Below are 16,831 nucleotides of genomic sequence, written 5' to 3'. Positions count from 1 at the left end.
GACACACACAGACAGACAGATAGATAGATAGTATTAAGAATGCAATCATCTTAACTCAGTGAGCTACAAGTCTCCAGAAGTCATTTGTCATAGTACACTTTATTATATCCAGTGGTGGACAAAAGTGCTCAACTCCAGTATCCTACTTGAGTCAAAGTATACATACTCGGGAGTAATATTTGATCAGGAGAATGACAATCATAGTCAAACACTACTCAACTACACCCTGACAAGCACTTGGAATTGTAGGAGCTGAGGCATTACATTTTGTTTGTCTCGGTTCCACACATAAATATTGTGAAAATAGCAGATCTGTGAGCTTGTAGATCAGCTATTTTCACAATTTTTGCCTCTTTCTTATATTATTTGAAAATTTGGCCAATGTTGGACCAGTTATATAGGCCCTATAGTTTGTTGATTACTTTTGATGCAGTCTTTTTTTCTTTCAGGTATTAAAAAGGTCCTTAAATTGTCACCCACAGGTTGAGAATCCCTGAAATAGAGGAATCAGTGGAGCATGTCATCTGTCACTGCCATGAATACTCTGAGAACTACAAACATTAAAGAGACAAATCATGAAGTGTGGAGTGGAAGAGATTAGTCTAAAACGTATTCAGTAGTTAGACAGTATATAGTGGTTCCAAAACTTTTTAGCTCAAGACCCAAAAATCGTTTGCCCCGGGACCCAAACTAGTGAAAATAGCAGATCTACAAGCTCACAACGCATCGCTTCATGCCGCTTTGTGAGCTTGCAGATGTGCTATTTTCACTACTTCTTAAACCTTTTTTGTATTTATTTATGGAAATAATTAGATTTTTTCATTTTATTTATGCAATACTTTTTGCTGAAATGATGGAATTGTTTTTACTTGATGAAAAGTTGCGATTAAAATATAATCTTTTGAAATATGTATTTTTTTAAAGGTAGGAAACGGAAAAAAGGAGATATTTACTCGCAACCCATAAAAATGTCTCCGCGACCCAAACATGGGTCCCGACCCACTGCTTGAGAAACAGTGGTCTAGTGCGTTATTTGAAAGAAACTGTACTGGTCTAAAATAATAATGTATTGATCTGTGAAGTATCTTCTGGCTGACTGACAGACACTCCTTATTAGATACAGTAGTAAGGTGTTTTTTTTTTATCCATAATCTGGATCAGATGGTGGCAGTAATGCACCAAAAAGCTGGATGCTAACCGCAATAAAATAAAAAGAAGAAGAAGACGGACACTCCCACACAGTAGGTGGCGGTAATGCACATCTAGTGGTGGACAGTAGAAGAAGGGTGTTTGTTGATATTGAGCTTTTATATTATCGGCGCTAAAAAGCTTCTTTTAAAACATCCTTGATTAAAAGATCAAAGCTGTTCGTGACTTAATGTGAGAAATAAAGAGGCTCGTTTATCCTACAAGAATCTCCGTTGTTTATACAAGGTAAACAAACACTTTAGGAGCAGAACAGAGGAAGATTGTTGTCAACGCTTTGAACTCCTTTTACTTTCACTCTGTTGTTGTTTTCACAAAGTCATAGAGACTCTACGGTTATGTATGAGACCTTCATAAACATTATGTTATTAAGAGGTTTTTCACTGTAGAACAGCTTTACTTTGTCTGTGTAGCGCTAGCTTTGTAAGCTCAAGGAAGCTCTAACCTTGAACAAGACTGTCAGTCCTGGAGTTCTTTCAAAATAGTCTTTGCACTTTCGCCCTTTTTGGTCCGTACATCTACATAAACGTTCAGATCTGAAATATAAAGTGCTTAACCCATGGCCACAAATGTTGCAATTATGTACGTTCCCTTGGAAGTATCCCTATATCCCGTATTGTTCAATAAAAATAATTCTAATCTGATCGTTTGCCATTTTTCTCATAGAGTTATAATGTATCAGAGTGCAATACACCTCCCAACCGATAGGGTCGCGCAGTTGGAAAGCGTGGAAGAAATGTCCATCAGTCGGATTAAAATGCTTTTTATTGAACAATTAGGATTATACGGGTACTTCTGAGGAACCGTACATGATTGTAACATCCGTGGCCATGGGGTAAGCACTTTATATTTGAAATCTGAATGTTTCTGTAGATGTACGGACCCTAAATGCGAAAAGTGCAAAGACTATTTTGAAAGAACTCCAAGACGGTCACATTATATATTACAGTCTTGAATCAAGGCTAGGGCAGTTTGGTAAAGATTGGTGCAGATTAGAAGGACAAGGATCATATTGAGGTGGATCGTCATGGACGAGGGACCAGTATACTGAGAGACAGAATGACATTTAGCTGGTTGAAGAAGTCTTACAAATATACACAAAGCCACATACTATATCACCAAATTTAACACACATGAAAAAAAAAAAAAGAATGGCAATACATTTTATACAGTTTCCAGCTTGTTGTTCATGAGATTTCCATAGTTATTTGACCTGCTAATACTATCTCATAATGTGATTGCATTCATGTGATGTTGTCACACTGTCTTTTGTCTCCATGAATATTGTGTTAATTAAAGGTATTGTGTAAACAATCGTTACTATCTTACCCTTTATTCCTTCTCCTCCTACTGTCCTATAGGCTGCTCTAGCAAAGGGAGACATGGCTGAAATGATTCCAGTCGATGCCAGTTTACCCTCCTGCCCTATGGATGTTACCTCACTGTCCTCACTGGAGAGTGACAACTTTGTGTTTGTGGAGAACACACATCCCAACAAGATCTTAGAGGGCCTCAACGATCTACGACTCAAAAATGAGTTTTGTGATGTGATTCTCTGCTGTGAGGGACAGGAGTTCTCCTGTCATCGTAATGTCCTAGCCTCCTTTAGCCCTTACTTTGAGGTAAACACACATCCTCATAATGTACTAGCCTCTTTTAGCCCTTACTTTGAGGTAAACACATCCTCAACTTTACATGTCAACATTTATTGACGCTTGTTCTTAAGGAAATGGCATTCCTCTTTGGCTTTCATATGAACCGAACATAATCCAATCTATTCACTGTTAGTGTTGACACAATATAAATAAGACATGAATGAACTATAAGCTCCCAAAACCAGCCATTCGCCTTTTCAACCTGCACAGGCAATGTTTACAACAGAGTGGATGGAGTCCCAACAGATAAGAGTAGCCATCAATGGAGTAGAACCTAAGGTGATTGGCATGATGGTGAACTATGCCTACACTTCAAAGGTGCTCATCTCCACAGAAAATGTGCAGGTGATGTATTATCATCATAAACCTTATTCATTCTCTCAGTTTTTGACCTGCATCTGTGTTTTAAAACATCTATTTTGTTTATTTGTTCTAGGCCCTGCTAGCAGCATCAAACCTGCTAAATGTCATGGCTGTTCAGGAGGCCTGCTGTCATTACATCGAGCGTCACATGGATGAAAAGAACTGTGTAGGAATTCACTGCTTTGCTGAGATCCACTCCTGTAAGAAGTTGGAGAAAAACAGCAGGCATTACATTCTGGAACACTTCAGTGTCGTCTATCAGCAGGTCAGATATTGAGGGATGCATTTCCCATGTTGTTTGTCTGCTGTTGGCTTTTTCTCCTATTCACCTGTTTCCTAGGCTGTGTTTTCTACTTCCTGTCGATTTGATCCAATGAAATCCAATGAAACTGGTCAGATGACCAATGATATCCAATGAAATTGACAGGAAGTGGAAAATACACAGCCTAGGAAACGGGTGAATACATTTGGGGAAGCTCGCAGTATGAGACAGGTCTACCCTGGTAAACCCCTCCCTCTGGAAATCTCATTTCCATTTGATCTCAGGAAGGAGTCTAGCCTGAGGTTCTGTCTGGGCGTTTCTGCGGAGTTCATAACATGAACTCTCCAATCAGCGTCCTCTCTCATTGTTCTATGATTGACAGCGCATGTTGGCCAATCAGGTGGAACCCGAGTGGAGCCAAGTGCAGCCGAGCGAAATGGAACGGCGGCCATTAAAACTTTGTCCGCTGTTTTAAAACTTCAAAACACTCAAACTTCTTTTTTGTGGAACGGAATTTACTTTTAAGATATTTTTCGGATAGCATTTAGTTGTTTAACTTCATATATGTGGTCAATTAATCATGACACAGCCTATTTAAAAATACAAATGTATAGAACCGGCAGGGGCGGGCAGTGACACTCATGTATCCGAATCAAAAGTCCCCTTGCGTCACGTTGCTCTGTGGTGGTGGTGGAACAAACTGCTGACTGGCTGAAGGGGTGGTGGTGAAACAAACTGCTGATTGGCTGAAAGGGTTGTCAGTCAACGGTATTACTCCCGCCCACAGCCAAAAAGCCTAACAGGCCCCCATGCCAGACTCACTACTGAGATCAAATGGAAATGAGATTTCCGGAGGGAGGGGTTTACCAGGCTAAGACAGGCCCACCCAAGCTGATACAATATTAAAAGTGTTTTATTACAAATACTCAACCTGTCACCAACACAACTGAAAGAAAATCCAATCAGTCATTGGATGAATATTAACAAGCTACTGTCACTTGTCTTTTTTTTTTAACCAAAACTACATTTTTGACTCAGTGAGCACTTGAGAGGAGAAAAGGTTCATACTGTATCAACTAGTCTACTGTATTTCTTCCGCCCCTAGGAAGAGTTTCTCTCTCTCTCTCTGGACAAAATGACAGAGATTCTTTCTAATGATGATCTTAATGTATCCAAGGAGGAGATGGTGTTTGAGGCTGCCATGTTGTGGTTAAACAAGTGTCCTACTAGGCAGAGCTTTGAAAAGGTCAGTCACTTCCCACTCTTTCACATGATTTTCTATAGACCGTAGAGAAGTCATAGAAATGTGTCTGGATTCTACCATGCTATGTGATTGAAGTACTGCTAAGGAGAATTGGAGATACATATTTTAACCATGTCTAAAAGGCCAAATCTGTCATCATGTCTGTGGTCTCCTTCATATTTTAATTCAGTTTAGATTTGAACATTCTCTAGTGTGCACCCAGCTTAATTATGGAGGATTAAACACCACTGTTGTTACACACCACAATTATTGGTACAGCTCAGGAGCATCTTGCATCAGGCAGTTGTGAATTAGATAATGAAAATATAAATAATGGTCATGATTATACTTCCTAAACATATAGGATACAAAAAGTATAGTATTAAATGGTGGCATACTGTACATGTTTGATTCCTCACCTTGTCTTGAGTCAGATGTAGAGATTTGAAAGCAATGTTTAATGTTGTTCAGCCCATATCCAGTTGGACTAGTAAATAACTAGTGTTCTATTTGTTCTTGAAGGTACTAGAGCATATCCGTCTGCCTTTTATCAGCCCCTCCTACCTCCATGATGTGATTGAGTCTATGGATGTGGTGAAAGAATCCCAGGGCTGTCAGAGGCTCATCTCTGAGGCCAAGAACCAGCATCTCCTACCTTACAGCCATAGAGCTGAACCACGCAGGGCCAAAGGTATCCTGCCTCCCACATGCATGCATGTTGCAACTGATGCTGGAAAAAAGTCGGTTTTCGATTTCCTTAAATGTGCAAACATACCTGGCAATACAAATTATTCTGACTGTCTTTTTTTCTTCAGTGTGGCGTCTGGGGAATGAACCAGGCACCATCCACCCGCCTGGTGCTGTTTTTATGGTGTAACCCTCTCTATATTAAAATGTGCTGTTTATGTTCTTACCCTCTATTAAACGGTATATCTAACTCGGTGAAGTGATACTGATGTTGGGAGGAGAGGAGCTCTACACGCCGCTTGCCAGCGTTGAAAGCTTTAATCGCTGGACCAATCAATGGAAGACTCTGGCATGTCTGCCCTTCGCTGTAAGCAACCACAGTGTGGTTGTGTCAGGTGAGTAGTACCATCGCAGTCAACTGGACTGAAGATAGGGATGGGTGATATGGCAACAAAGATTATGACATATTTCTTTTCATATAATATTGATATCATTTATCACAATGTACAGTACAGTAGAATTTGATAATGCTGCCAGTTTGAAGTGTTCTGATCATGACACAAATCTGAAGGAACAAGAGCATTAAACCAAAGCTTTCAATATTAGCACTTAGCAGTCCTTGAGGGGGTTCCAGAGTACGCCTAGCGACATGATTTATAATTGGGAACCAAATGGGACCCTTGCTGGTCTGTAACTGAAGGCCCTGTCTTCCGTGGCCATTGCGCTACAATATCTTCCCATAGCGCACAGAAATTACGCCTGGTTTGTCTAGATAGCAAATGATCTAGCAGCAACTTTGTGCATTGAGGTGTGTTGATCTTAAAATAAGGCGTGCTATTTTCCCCACAGACGTTGCGCTTTCAGTTAAGACCAGCTCCAAGCTGACAGCAGCGCTGGTCATTTTGTTATTCTGGCAGCGTAGTGCACCCACGGCGCCTTATCCACACAAACAATGTATCTTGAGCTGTAACCATCTTTATTGCTTTAAAAATCAAGGAATAACTCACTGTTTTAATTCTGCTCTTCTCCCACCATAGACTCTACTCTGTATTTGGCTGGAGGAGAATTCTCTGATGGATCAACCAGTAGGGAGATGTGGCGCTATGATCCTTCCCATGATGACTCCTGGTTGAAGATGGCTCCTATGATTTATGCACACGAATATTCACACAAATGCAGTAAGAAAGTCTTCTGTATATATATTTTCCTTTATCTCTGACTACTCACAATACAGAGAAGAAAATAGTTGGCTGACGACACAGGCTGCAGTTCAAGAGGCTGTCTCCACAGTACTTTACAGGGTCTGTTACGACCCCCTGTCTAGGGTAGGGGAGGTGACATAATAATGGAGGACAAAGTCGCTTTCAAAAATGAATTGTTTTTATTTCCTTTTTTTATGCAGAGATTTCAAACTCTTTTTGTCTTTTTTTCACCAGTGCCAAAGAACTTCAGGGTGCCGATTTACATTTGTAAAAAGGCTGCCTAATAAAGAAAATTACCCCTAACCTAAACCTAACAAAAGAAAAATATACATTTACTAAACTTACTTACCTAACTAAAGAATATACAAAAACAAAGTGGTTTAACCAACAAAAAGACCAAACACCCCTACAAGGCGAGTGAATAACTAAATACAAGAAATAATGGAAGTGGACAAATAGTTACAAGATAATGCTTAACTCAAAATAATACTGGGCAAAAAGCAACAAGTTTAACTATAATTAAATTATAGATTAAACTAAGAAACTGAAAAGTATAACTGAAGGGCAAACAAAAGGAGCTAAAGAACAAACAACATAACTGATTGAATCAAAAGTCACTAATGGACAAATGAACAAACAGAAGGCAAAGAAACAGAAACAAAACAAAACAGAACAGATCAGACCAGGCTACATGGGTTCGGGGAGACAGAGGGATTGAATCTCTGCAGCTCTTTCAAGTGAGAGCAACCAGTCCCCATGACAGACAGAGCAGAATGAGCTTTTGTAGGTGAGCTTCAGAGAACAGCCAGCCCTGGCTAGGGCGGAGACAAAGGGGCGACGAATGGGAGCAGGAGAACAGGGCCAGAGGCTGGACCTGTCAATCTGGACAGCTGGAAGGCAATCACTCACTCACTCATACCAGCACCACACCCAGACTCAGACTCACAGCTTCCACCACCACTCATGACCTTATATGGAACACAGAAAGACAACAATATAACACAAGCCACACATAGCACAGACATATAACCACACATAATATAACCATACGGCTAGGGCCGTAACACCCCCCCCCCTTAAAGAAAACCTCCCCCCCCAAAAAGAAGTTTCTTAAGCTGGGGCATAAACACGAGAAAGGGCATCTGCCAAGACATTATCAACTCCTTTCTTGTGACGAATCATCAGCGAAATTTTTACAGAAGGCACGATAGTAGCTCGACATTCCTAGAAAACGGCGGAGACTACGGCGTGACGTAGGTACAGGGTAGTCCACTATGGCCTTGACCTTGGCATCAATGGCCCGAACTTGACCCTGACCTACCTCTTTTCCCAGATACGTAACGGTGGCACGACCAAATTCACACTTTGACAAATTTAGAGTCAGATTAGCGCCCGCCAACCTGCCGAAGATTAAACCAAGAGTGTGCATGTGCTCAGGCCACGTATCAGAAAAAGCAACAACATCATCGAGGTACACCTCACAATTTTCCACCCCAGCTAACACATTGTGCATAAGCCGTTGGAACGTAGCAGGTGCATTACGGAGTCCGAATGGCATCACAGTATACTGATAGAGACCATCGGGGGTAACAAAGGCAGAGATATCTGAAGCACGAGCAGTTAAAGGGACCTGCCAGTACCCTTTAAGTAAATCAAGTTTTGTAACAAATTTAGCAGCACCAACACGGTCTACACAGTCCTCCATGCGAGGCAGAGGATACGAATCAGGTTTGGTAACATTATTTACCTTTCTGTAATCTGTGCAGAAGCGTTGACTGCCGTCAGATTTTGGCACGAGCAGACAAGGCGAACTCCATGCGCTAGAGCTGGGAATGGCAAGGCCATTATCTAGCAAATACTCAACCTCCTTCTTAAACAATGAGCGTTTAGTAGGATTTACCCGATAAGCATGTTGTTTAATGGGAGGATTCACACCTACTTCCACATCATGTGATAGGACAGTAGTGCGGGAAGGTATGTCTGAAAATAAAATGGGGTTATTTTCAATCAAACTAACTACGTCTGCTTGAGCCACAGAATCCAAGTGCTGCAAATAATCAGGCAGATTTTTCAGAATTTCAGAATTTTGCATCCGAGAGCCAGCCGAGCTCTTTGAACGCAAGCCATCACTCTCTGGGGAATATAGAGAAGGCACGACGGACACTACTGAGGCTACCGGGGTGGGTAGAACTGAAGGCGCAACACTCTCAGAACGATCAAAATAGGGTTTGAGCATATTAACATGGCACACTCTGGTTTTACTCCGGCGGTCTGGGGTCGCAACTACATAATCCGTATCACTAAGTTTTTTTTCTATGACATATGGGCCACAGAATTTAGCCTGAAGGGCCGAAGTGAGAAACGGGAGCAACATTAGCACCCTATCACCCACATTAAACTGGCGTGTCACCGATTTGCGATCAAAATGTTTTTTCATTTTCCCCTGGGACGCAGTCAATGCGCTGCGTGCGAGGTTACAGGCATTGTGCAGGCGGTCTCTGAATTTAGCTACATAATCCAACACATTTGAGGATGGAACAGTGGATTTCAATAGCAAGCGATCACGGAGCACCCGGAGAGGACCACGCACACTGTGCCCGAACACCAGCTCAGAAGGGCTAAAACCAAGTGACTCTTGTACCCTTTCCCGCACGGCCATGAGCAGAAAAGGTAACCCCTCATCCCACGACTTGCCCGTCTCAGAACAGTACTTTTTCATCATTGACTTGAGCGTTTGATGGAACCGCTCAAGAGCGCCCTGAGATTCAGGATGATAAGCACTAGACTGTATGTGTTTAATGGACAAGGACGCGACAACCTGCGCGAAAACTTTAGAGGTGAAATTTGTTCCCCTGTCCGATTGAATGGACTTGGGTAAACCAAAAATAGAGAAAAAATTAACCAGAGCTTTTATTACAGTTTTGGCCTTTAATGTGCGCAATGGAATCGCCTCCGGATACCGAGTGGCAGCACACATTAAAGTCAACAAATACTGATGACCTGACTTCATTTTGGGAAGTGGGCCAACACAGTCAATAATGATATGTTCGAAGGGCTCTCCCATCACCGGAATAGGTAATAAAGGAGCAGGAGGAATAACCTGGTTAGGCTTCCCCATCATTTGGCAAACATGACACGAACGGCAAAAATTTGACACATCAGATTTAAGCCCTGGCCAATAAAAATAACGCAAAATGCGGTGATACGTTTTACGAATACCTAAATGACCAGCCAAATTGTCATGTGCGAGACTAAGGACTTGAGAACGAAAAGGTTCAGGTACAACAACCTGCTGAACGAAGTTCCACCCGAGGTTGCCAGCGCCGGGTGGGAACCAATTGCGCAACAAAATGCCATCCACTACACTGTACGCACTCTGCGCATCCTGCGCATGAGCGGCCCCCCAGCAAACAGCGAGGGATGGGTCATTTTGCTGTGCCGAAACGAACGTGTCTTTATCGACATCAAACACAAATTCAGTCTTTATTGGCATCACATCAACCATCTTCTGCTTAACCATGGCGGCAGGAAGATTCACTGGTTGCTCAGAACACATAAAAGTGTCCTTCAAACTAATGTTCTCATCACAGCCCTTCCTTGCCTGTGCACGGGTCACAGCGCAGGCAGGGAACAATACCGAGGTGCCCATAGACTGATCCAAATCGATCACAGGATTCTCGACAATTTCCGGCGTTGGGAAAACTTTCTCCCCTGCCAAGTCATTGCCGAGAATTAACGAAACGCCGCCGACTGGTAACTGAGCGCGAGTACCCACCTGCACAAAACCGGAGACCAGGGGCGAACGCAAAAACACAGAGTGCAACGGAGCGCGTAATGAATTCATCTCCACCCCCAACAATAGAGCATCAGATCCACAAAAGGAATTATTCGAGAAAGGCAACACATCATATAACATGAGAGATTGTGACGCTCCCGTATCACGCAGGATTGTGATCGGTACCTGATCTTTATCCTGACCTGACAGGGACACTGAACCTTTCAAAAGGAAGGGTCCAAAACATCCCTCCATTTCATCTGACACAGGCGCCCCTGTGTCAGAGGAAAGTGGAGGAGGAATGGACCGAATGAACCCAACTGCTTTTGATTTTTTTGGACTCTGAGTTTCTTTTCGTTGTAGAGTGGGACATGCCGAAATGAGGTGACCCTTTTCATGACAATAGAAACAATCACGAGTCTCTGAACCAGAGACAACATTAGAACCAGAACGAGGCGGGCTTTTTGACACAGAAAACTTTTGATTCCCCCCCACTCTGCCGCCCATGGGATTGCGGCGTGCAGAGGGAGCAGAAAACACAGATCGGTGTGTCAAAATGAACTCATCGGCACACACCGCAGCTTTAACCACATTATCCACTTTCTGCTCGTTTAAGTAGACAACTATACGCTCAGGTAGACAGGATTTAAATTCCTCTAATAATACCAAATCACGAAGCTGGTGAATAGTCAATACCTTGTTTGCAGTGCACCATTTGTCAAATAAGACACTTTTCTCCCTGGAAAATTCTACATAAGTCTGGTTGGCAGTTTTCTCACAGGACCTGAACCTTTGGCGGTACGCCTCCGGCACTAACTCATATGCCCTTAGTATGGTTTCTTTTACCACCTCATATTTGCGGCTCTCCTCAACAGTTAAGGCTGCACACACATCCCGAGCTTTTCCCACTAATTTGCACTGCAGTAATAAACTCCACATGTTCTTCGGCCACTTCACCGTGGTTGCAATGCGTTCAAAAGTGTCAAAGTACGAATCGAGTTCTGTCTCTTTAAAGTGCGGTACCAAAGGAATATGCTTACTGATGTTGAAATCCTGAGAGCATCCCGAAATCCTGGGCTGGGGGGCAGGTGACCTGTCGAGCTCTGCGGCCCTGATGCGGAGTTGCATCAGCTCAACCTCCTTGGTTTTTGTTGCGAGTTCCACCTCTCGGAGGCGGAGGGCCAGCCCTAGACTATGTGAGTCCCCCCCAGCATTGGTACGAGCTATAAGCGGATCTATCTCTGAGTCCTGAGGTGAGACACTAGCCTCTCCTTCCTCAAGCTCAGTGAGCGCAGGGGAGCCTGTGTCAGCAGTCGCCTCCACATTCTCACCCGAACGCCCAGCCATATTCTCCGCCAGCCCGATGCTTACACGCTCTATGATCCCTTTTTCAGTACGTTTTTCCTCTATATGAGACCTTAGTTCGGCCTTATTGGCACCCGATGGGACAGAAATTTTGAAGACTTTAGCAATCAAATTTAACTCAATTTTAGTGCATTTATCTAATTTGTCTAGAGTGGGAGAAGTTGGGAAAGTTAATACAACCTCATCTGGTTCTACCGCGGACATTACAATTAATCAAATACTCTACCTAACCTGCCAACCAAAACAGACAACTGGAGCAAAGTTTTGACTACTCACCAGATCGAACGAAACCCAGAAGGACCTAACCAAACCCATGCAACCTGTTAAACGAACGAATTAAACCAAACTCAAATAATCCTCAAAAAAGGAATAAGTTTCAGGGGTAAACTTTTGAACCAAGCCGAGTCCCCAAATTATGTTATAATTTGGATCAATATTTTTTTATAATTTGGAACGGACGAGCCCCCAAATTATGTTACGACCCCCTGTCTAGGGTAGGGGAGGTGACATAATAATGGAGGACAAAGTCGCTTTCAAAAATGAATTGTTTTTATTTCCTTTTTTTATGCAGAGATTTCAAACTCTTTTTGTCTTTTTTTCACCAGTGCCAAAGAACTTCAGGGTGCCGATTTACATTTGTAAAAAGGCTGCCTAATAAAGAAAATTACCCCTAACCTAAACCTAACAAAAGAAAAATATACATTTACTAAACTTACTTACCTAACTAAAGAATATACAAAAACAAAGTGGTTTAACCAACAAAAAGACCAAACACCCCTACAAGGCGAGTGAATAACTAAATACAAGAAATAATGGAAGTGGACAAATAGTTACAAGATAATGCTTAACTCAAAATAATACTGGGCAAAAAGCAACAAGTTTAACTATAATTAAATTATAGATTAAACTAAGAAACTGAAAAGTATAACTGAAGGGCAAACAAAAGGAGCTAAAGAACAAACAACATAACTGATTGAATCAAAAGTCACTAATGGACAAATGAACAAACAGAAGGCAAAGAAACAGAAACAAAACAAAACAGAACAGATCAGACCAGGCTACATGGGTTCGGGGAGACAGAGGGATTGAATCTCTGCAGCTCTTTCAAGTGAGAGCAACCAGTCCCCATGACAGACAGAGCAGAATGAGCTTTTGTAGGTGAGCTTCAGAGAACAGCCAGCCCTGGCTAGGGCGGAGACAAAGGGGCGACGAATGGGAGCAGGAGAACAGGGCCAGAGGCTGGACCTGTCAATCTGGACAGCTGGAAGGCAATCACTCACTCACTCATACCAGCACCACACCCAGACTCAGACTCACAGCTTCCACCACCACTCATGACCTTATATGGAACACAGAAAGACAACAATATAACACAAGCCACACATAGCACAGACATATAACCAAAATATAACCACACATAATATAACCATACGGCTAGGGCCGTAACAGGGTCCATTACAGTTACCCATTCACACACATGCACACATCGATGGCGGAGGCAACCATGCAAGGTATCAAACCTGCTCACCTGGAACAGTTATGGGTTCAGTGTCTTGCTCAAGGACACTAACCCCGTGGGAGCCAGGAATTGAACCGGGAACCTTCTGATTTGACCCTGTCTTTTTGTTTTTCCCCTTGCACAACCCCACATGGTCCATAGGCCTGGTGATGTTGGATGGATATGTGTATGCAGTGGGTGACCACAGAGCAGTGAATGTCGAGAGGCCCCACACTTGTGTGCAGCGCTACACCCCCAACACCAACACCTGGCAGCTAGTAGAGACTCCTGACTCCATGGTTTTCTCTTACGGCCCTGTTGTGGTCGCACTAGATGGACTGCTCTATTTTATTGGTATGGAACAGGTTTATACATCTGCAGATTCAATCTGCAAGGTTTCATGAGGGTATTTTTTGTGTGCAAATGTCCAAATCCTTTATGTTCGTCCTTCTCCTGTTGATTATAATGTTTTGCCATGTGTCCTCCTGGGTCCTAGCTGTTGATGTTATTCAGGAGGCTGGTGATGGTGAACCCCAGGTGTTCAATTTCAACCCTAACACGAATGCATGGACAGAAGTCGCTTCTATGCAGAATATTGCACGTGCTGGTTTTGTTGCCTGCACTCTCAAAGGAAAAATCTACGTCATGGGTATTTTAATGGCTCTTCTTAGTTTCATAATGGGCACTTCAACTTGATTGTAGTTTAGGCACATAATGGAGTCCTCTAACAGTCACTATCCTGTTAATTCCTTCTTATGAATAGGTGGTATGGATGATGAACCCATGGACCGGGTGGAGTGCTACGACCCAGAGACCAACCAGTGGACCATGTGTGCCCCCATGAAGATGCCACGCTCCTCTCCTGGCGTAGCTGTGGTGGATGGAATGATCTACGTACTAGGAGGGCAGAGTGACGAGGACAGGTAAGAGGCTGCTGCTTCATGAAATCCTGTTCACACCAGACATTACTCTCTTGACTATTTGTCTCTCTTCATGTAGGAGTCAACACACCATCGAACGGTACTGTGAAGACACAGACTTGTGGGAAGTGGTGGGGGAGACGCCCACCTTTCGCACGGATTCCGGCTGTGTCTCTCTCTGGCTATGGAAGGATGCACTCTGTGAACTGAGAGGAAGATGACAGAAAGATCCTCTAGGTTACTAACAGACATTAAAGACAATGGTTCAGAACTACTGAAGGATGACGGTGGCACAGGGAGAGGTGTCAGTCTATTATTCAAGTTGAATAATCCTGTTTTTATTTACATGCACATGTTGTGACGAACAAAAATGGAGTGGCAACCAAGCACTGTTGTTGCTGAGAAACCTATGGTTTTGGTTTGTCTCCTTCCCTAAAAGTGACTATTTCACAGTTCTTTAATTTGACTGGTAACGTTATGTAATAGAACATGTCTCTCGTCGTTGCCCAAAAAAGGTAATTGTTCATGTTATACGTCAGTGGTTCACAAAGTGGGGTCCAGGGACCCCCGCGGTCCCCAGCAAAATGAATAGTTTAGTTTCACTTTTATTTCACTGGCTAGAAGGTCAGCCAATGAGAGAATGTATAAGAATGACTATTCAGATCTTAAGTTGTATTCTATCCATCTACAGTAAAGACAGTTGTAGAATTCTGCACTAAATCTAATCTAACAGCAACAATGTTCTCTTAAGCTGGTTCCTGGCACTACATATTTTCAACTGGGGGTTCATATAATAATACATTTCAATTTGACATGAAAATGTTTGAGAATCACTGAGGTAGGCTACTTTGAGCTGCAATGAAGAGTATGTACTTGCTAGTGCATGACTTGACCAATAGATGGCGCTAGCTCTACCTGTAAGGATGTATCTTGTGTCAGCACTTAGTTCACAGTTTTGTTTAGTGTGAATATAAATATAATGGGCCTATTATGTTCTATGAGGTCTTCAACTAATTTCTGTCATATTTTAGAAATGTACAATTTACTTGGTGTGGGTCTACTTTAGTGCACGGTTTGCATATCCAAGGACTATCCAATCAGGTTGAATAACAAATTGTACATTGATACATCGCATTGTAACAATTATCTTTATTTTGTTTTATACTTGAATAAATATTTGGGCTTTTTTGCAAACAGGAGTTTCTATTCAATGACCATGAATTTACATCCCATTTTAAACTCCCAGTTCCTCCCAAAGATCAATAGTATCAATACTGCTGACTCAGTTAGGAAAACAATTTTTTACATCAGCATTAAAAATGTATCATCGTATTTATTAACAACACATACTGTAGTAGCTAGTGGCCTGTTTAAACACTGCACTTAATAACCCAACATTCCTCATGATTGTCAAATACTATAGTGCAGTGGTTCTGAACCTTTTCAGGCCGCAACCCCCAAAATCATATTTGAACTGGGGACCCGGCCCCCACCCTGACAAGCACTTGAAATTGTAGGAGTTGAGGGGTTACATTTTGTTTGACTTTGTTCCACAGATAAATATTGTGAAAATAGCCGATCTACAACCTCACAATGCCTCACATTGCGAGGCGTTGTGAGCTTGTAGATCGGCTATTTAAAAAAAAAAAAGAATGCCTCTTATATTATTTGGCAAATGTTTGACCAATTTTTTGTATACTTTTTTGATTACTTTTGATGCAGTAATGGTCTTTTTTCTTTTAGGAATTAAAACATTAAAATTCCTTAAATTGTCACTTCAGTGTCCACCCAAAATCATGTGACACTCAAAATCATATGTGGGGACGGGCCCCGACCCACAGGTTGAGAACTCCTGAAATAGAGGAATCAGTGGAGCATGTCATCTGTCACTGTCATAAATACTCTGAGAGCTACAAACAGAGAGAAATCATGAAGTTTGGAGTGGAAGAGATGAGTCTAAAATGTATTTAACTTCGAGTCTAGTGCATTATTTGAAAGAAACTGAACTGGTCAAGTATCTTCTGACTGGCTTAACTTGGAGACTAAATGGTCTTCCATAATTTTCGACACACACAGATAAATAGATAGATACATAGATAGTATTAAGAATGTAATCATCTTAACTGAGATACAAGTCTACAGATGTAATTTGTCATACAGTAGTATAGGCCTACACTTCATTATATCCAGTGGTGAACAATGTGCTCAACTCCAGTATCCTACTTGAGTCAAAGTATACTCGGGAGTAATATTTGATCAGGAGTATGACAGTCATAGTCAAACACTACTCAACTACACCCTGACAAGCACTTGGAATTGTAGGAGTTGAGGCATTACATTTTGTTTGATTATGTTCCACACATAAATATTGTGAAAATAGCAGATCTGTGAGCTTGTAGATCAGCTATTTTCAAAATGTTTGCCTCTTTCTTATAATATTTTGACAATTTGGTCAATGTTGGACCAGTTTTTAGTGTATAGTTTGTTGATTACTTTTGATGCAGTAATGGTCTTTTTTCTTTTAGGTGTTAAAAAGGTCTTAAAAGTCCTTAAATTGTCATCCACAGGTTGAGAACCCCTGAAATGGAGGAATCGGTGGAGCATGTCATCTGTCACTGCCATGAATACTCTGAGAACTACACACGTAAAAGAGAG

At 42.0% G+C, this 16,831-nt stretch overlaps 1 protein-coding gene across 1 annotated transcript; it reads left to right on the top strand.

Moving 5' to 3' along the window:
- Nucleotides 1–1,285: 1,285 nt before the first annotated feature.
- LOC311037961 (kelch-like protein 23) lies at nucleotides 1,286–15,352 on the top strand. Its single transcript, XM_084047256.1, has 12 exons — nucleotides 1,286–1,434; nucleotides 2,568–2,828; nucleotides 3,072–3,206; nucleotides 3,298–3,489; nucleotides 4,592–4,732; nucleotides 5,252–5,420; nucleotides 5,677–5,811; nucleotides 6,454–6,594; nucleotides 13,419–13,610; nucleotides 13,753–13,905; nucleotides 14,020–14,179; nucleotides 14,256–15,352. Exons 2-12 carry the CDS (start codon nucleotides 2,589–2,591, stop codon nucleotides 14,395–14,397), a joined length of 1,800 nt encoding a protein of 599 aa, XP_083903382.1. The 5' UTR covers nucleotides 1,286–1,434; nucleotides 2,568–2,588; the 3' UTR covers nucleotides 14,398–15,352.
- Nucleotides 15,353–16,831: the final 1,479 nt, after the last annotated feature.

This window comes from Gymnoscopelus microlampas (genome assembly GCF_963454915.1).
Source record: "Gymnoscopelus microlampas genome assembly, chromosome: 21".
NCBI lineage: Eukaryota > Metazoa > Chordata > Actinopteri > Myctophiformes > Myctophidae > Gymnoscopelus > Gymnoscopelus microlampas.
The sequence above is the reverse complement of the archived record's forward strand: the minus strand, read 5'-3'. Positions and strand labels throughout refer to the sequence as shown.

What these genes read in the sequence shown, in the direction of transcription:
- LOC311037961 (XM_084047256.1), top strand. Translation starts at nt 2,589, where the DNA reads ATGGCTGAAATGATTCCAGTCGATGCCAGTTTACCCTCCTGCCCTATG. An exon ending in CCTTTAGCCCTTACTTTGAG is followed by an intron (nt 2,829 to 3,071) that starts GTAAACACACAT and finishes CAACCTGCACAG; the next exon opens with GCAATGTTTACAACAGAGTG. An exon ending in TGGACTGCTCTATTTTATTG is followed by an intron (nt 13,611 to 13,752) that starts GTATGGAACAGG and finishes CCTGGGTCCTAG; the next exon opens with CTGTTGATGTTATTCAGGAG.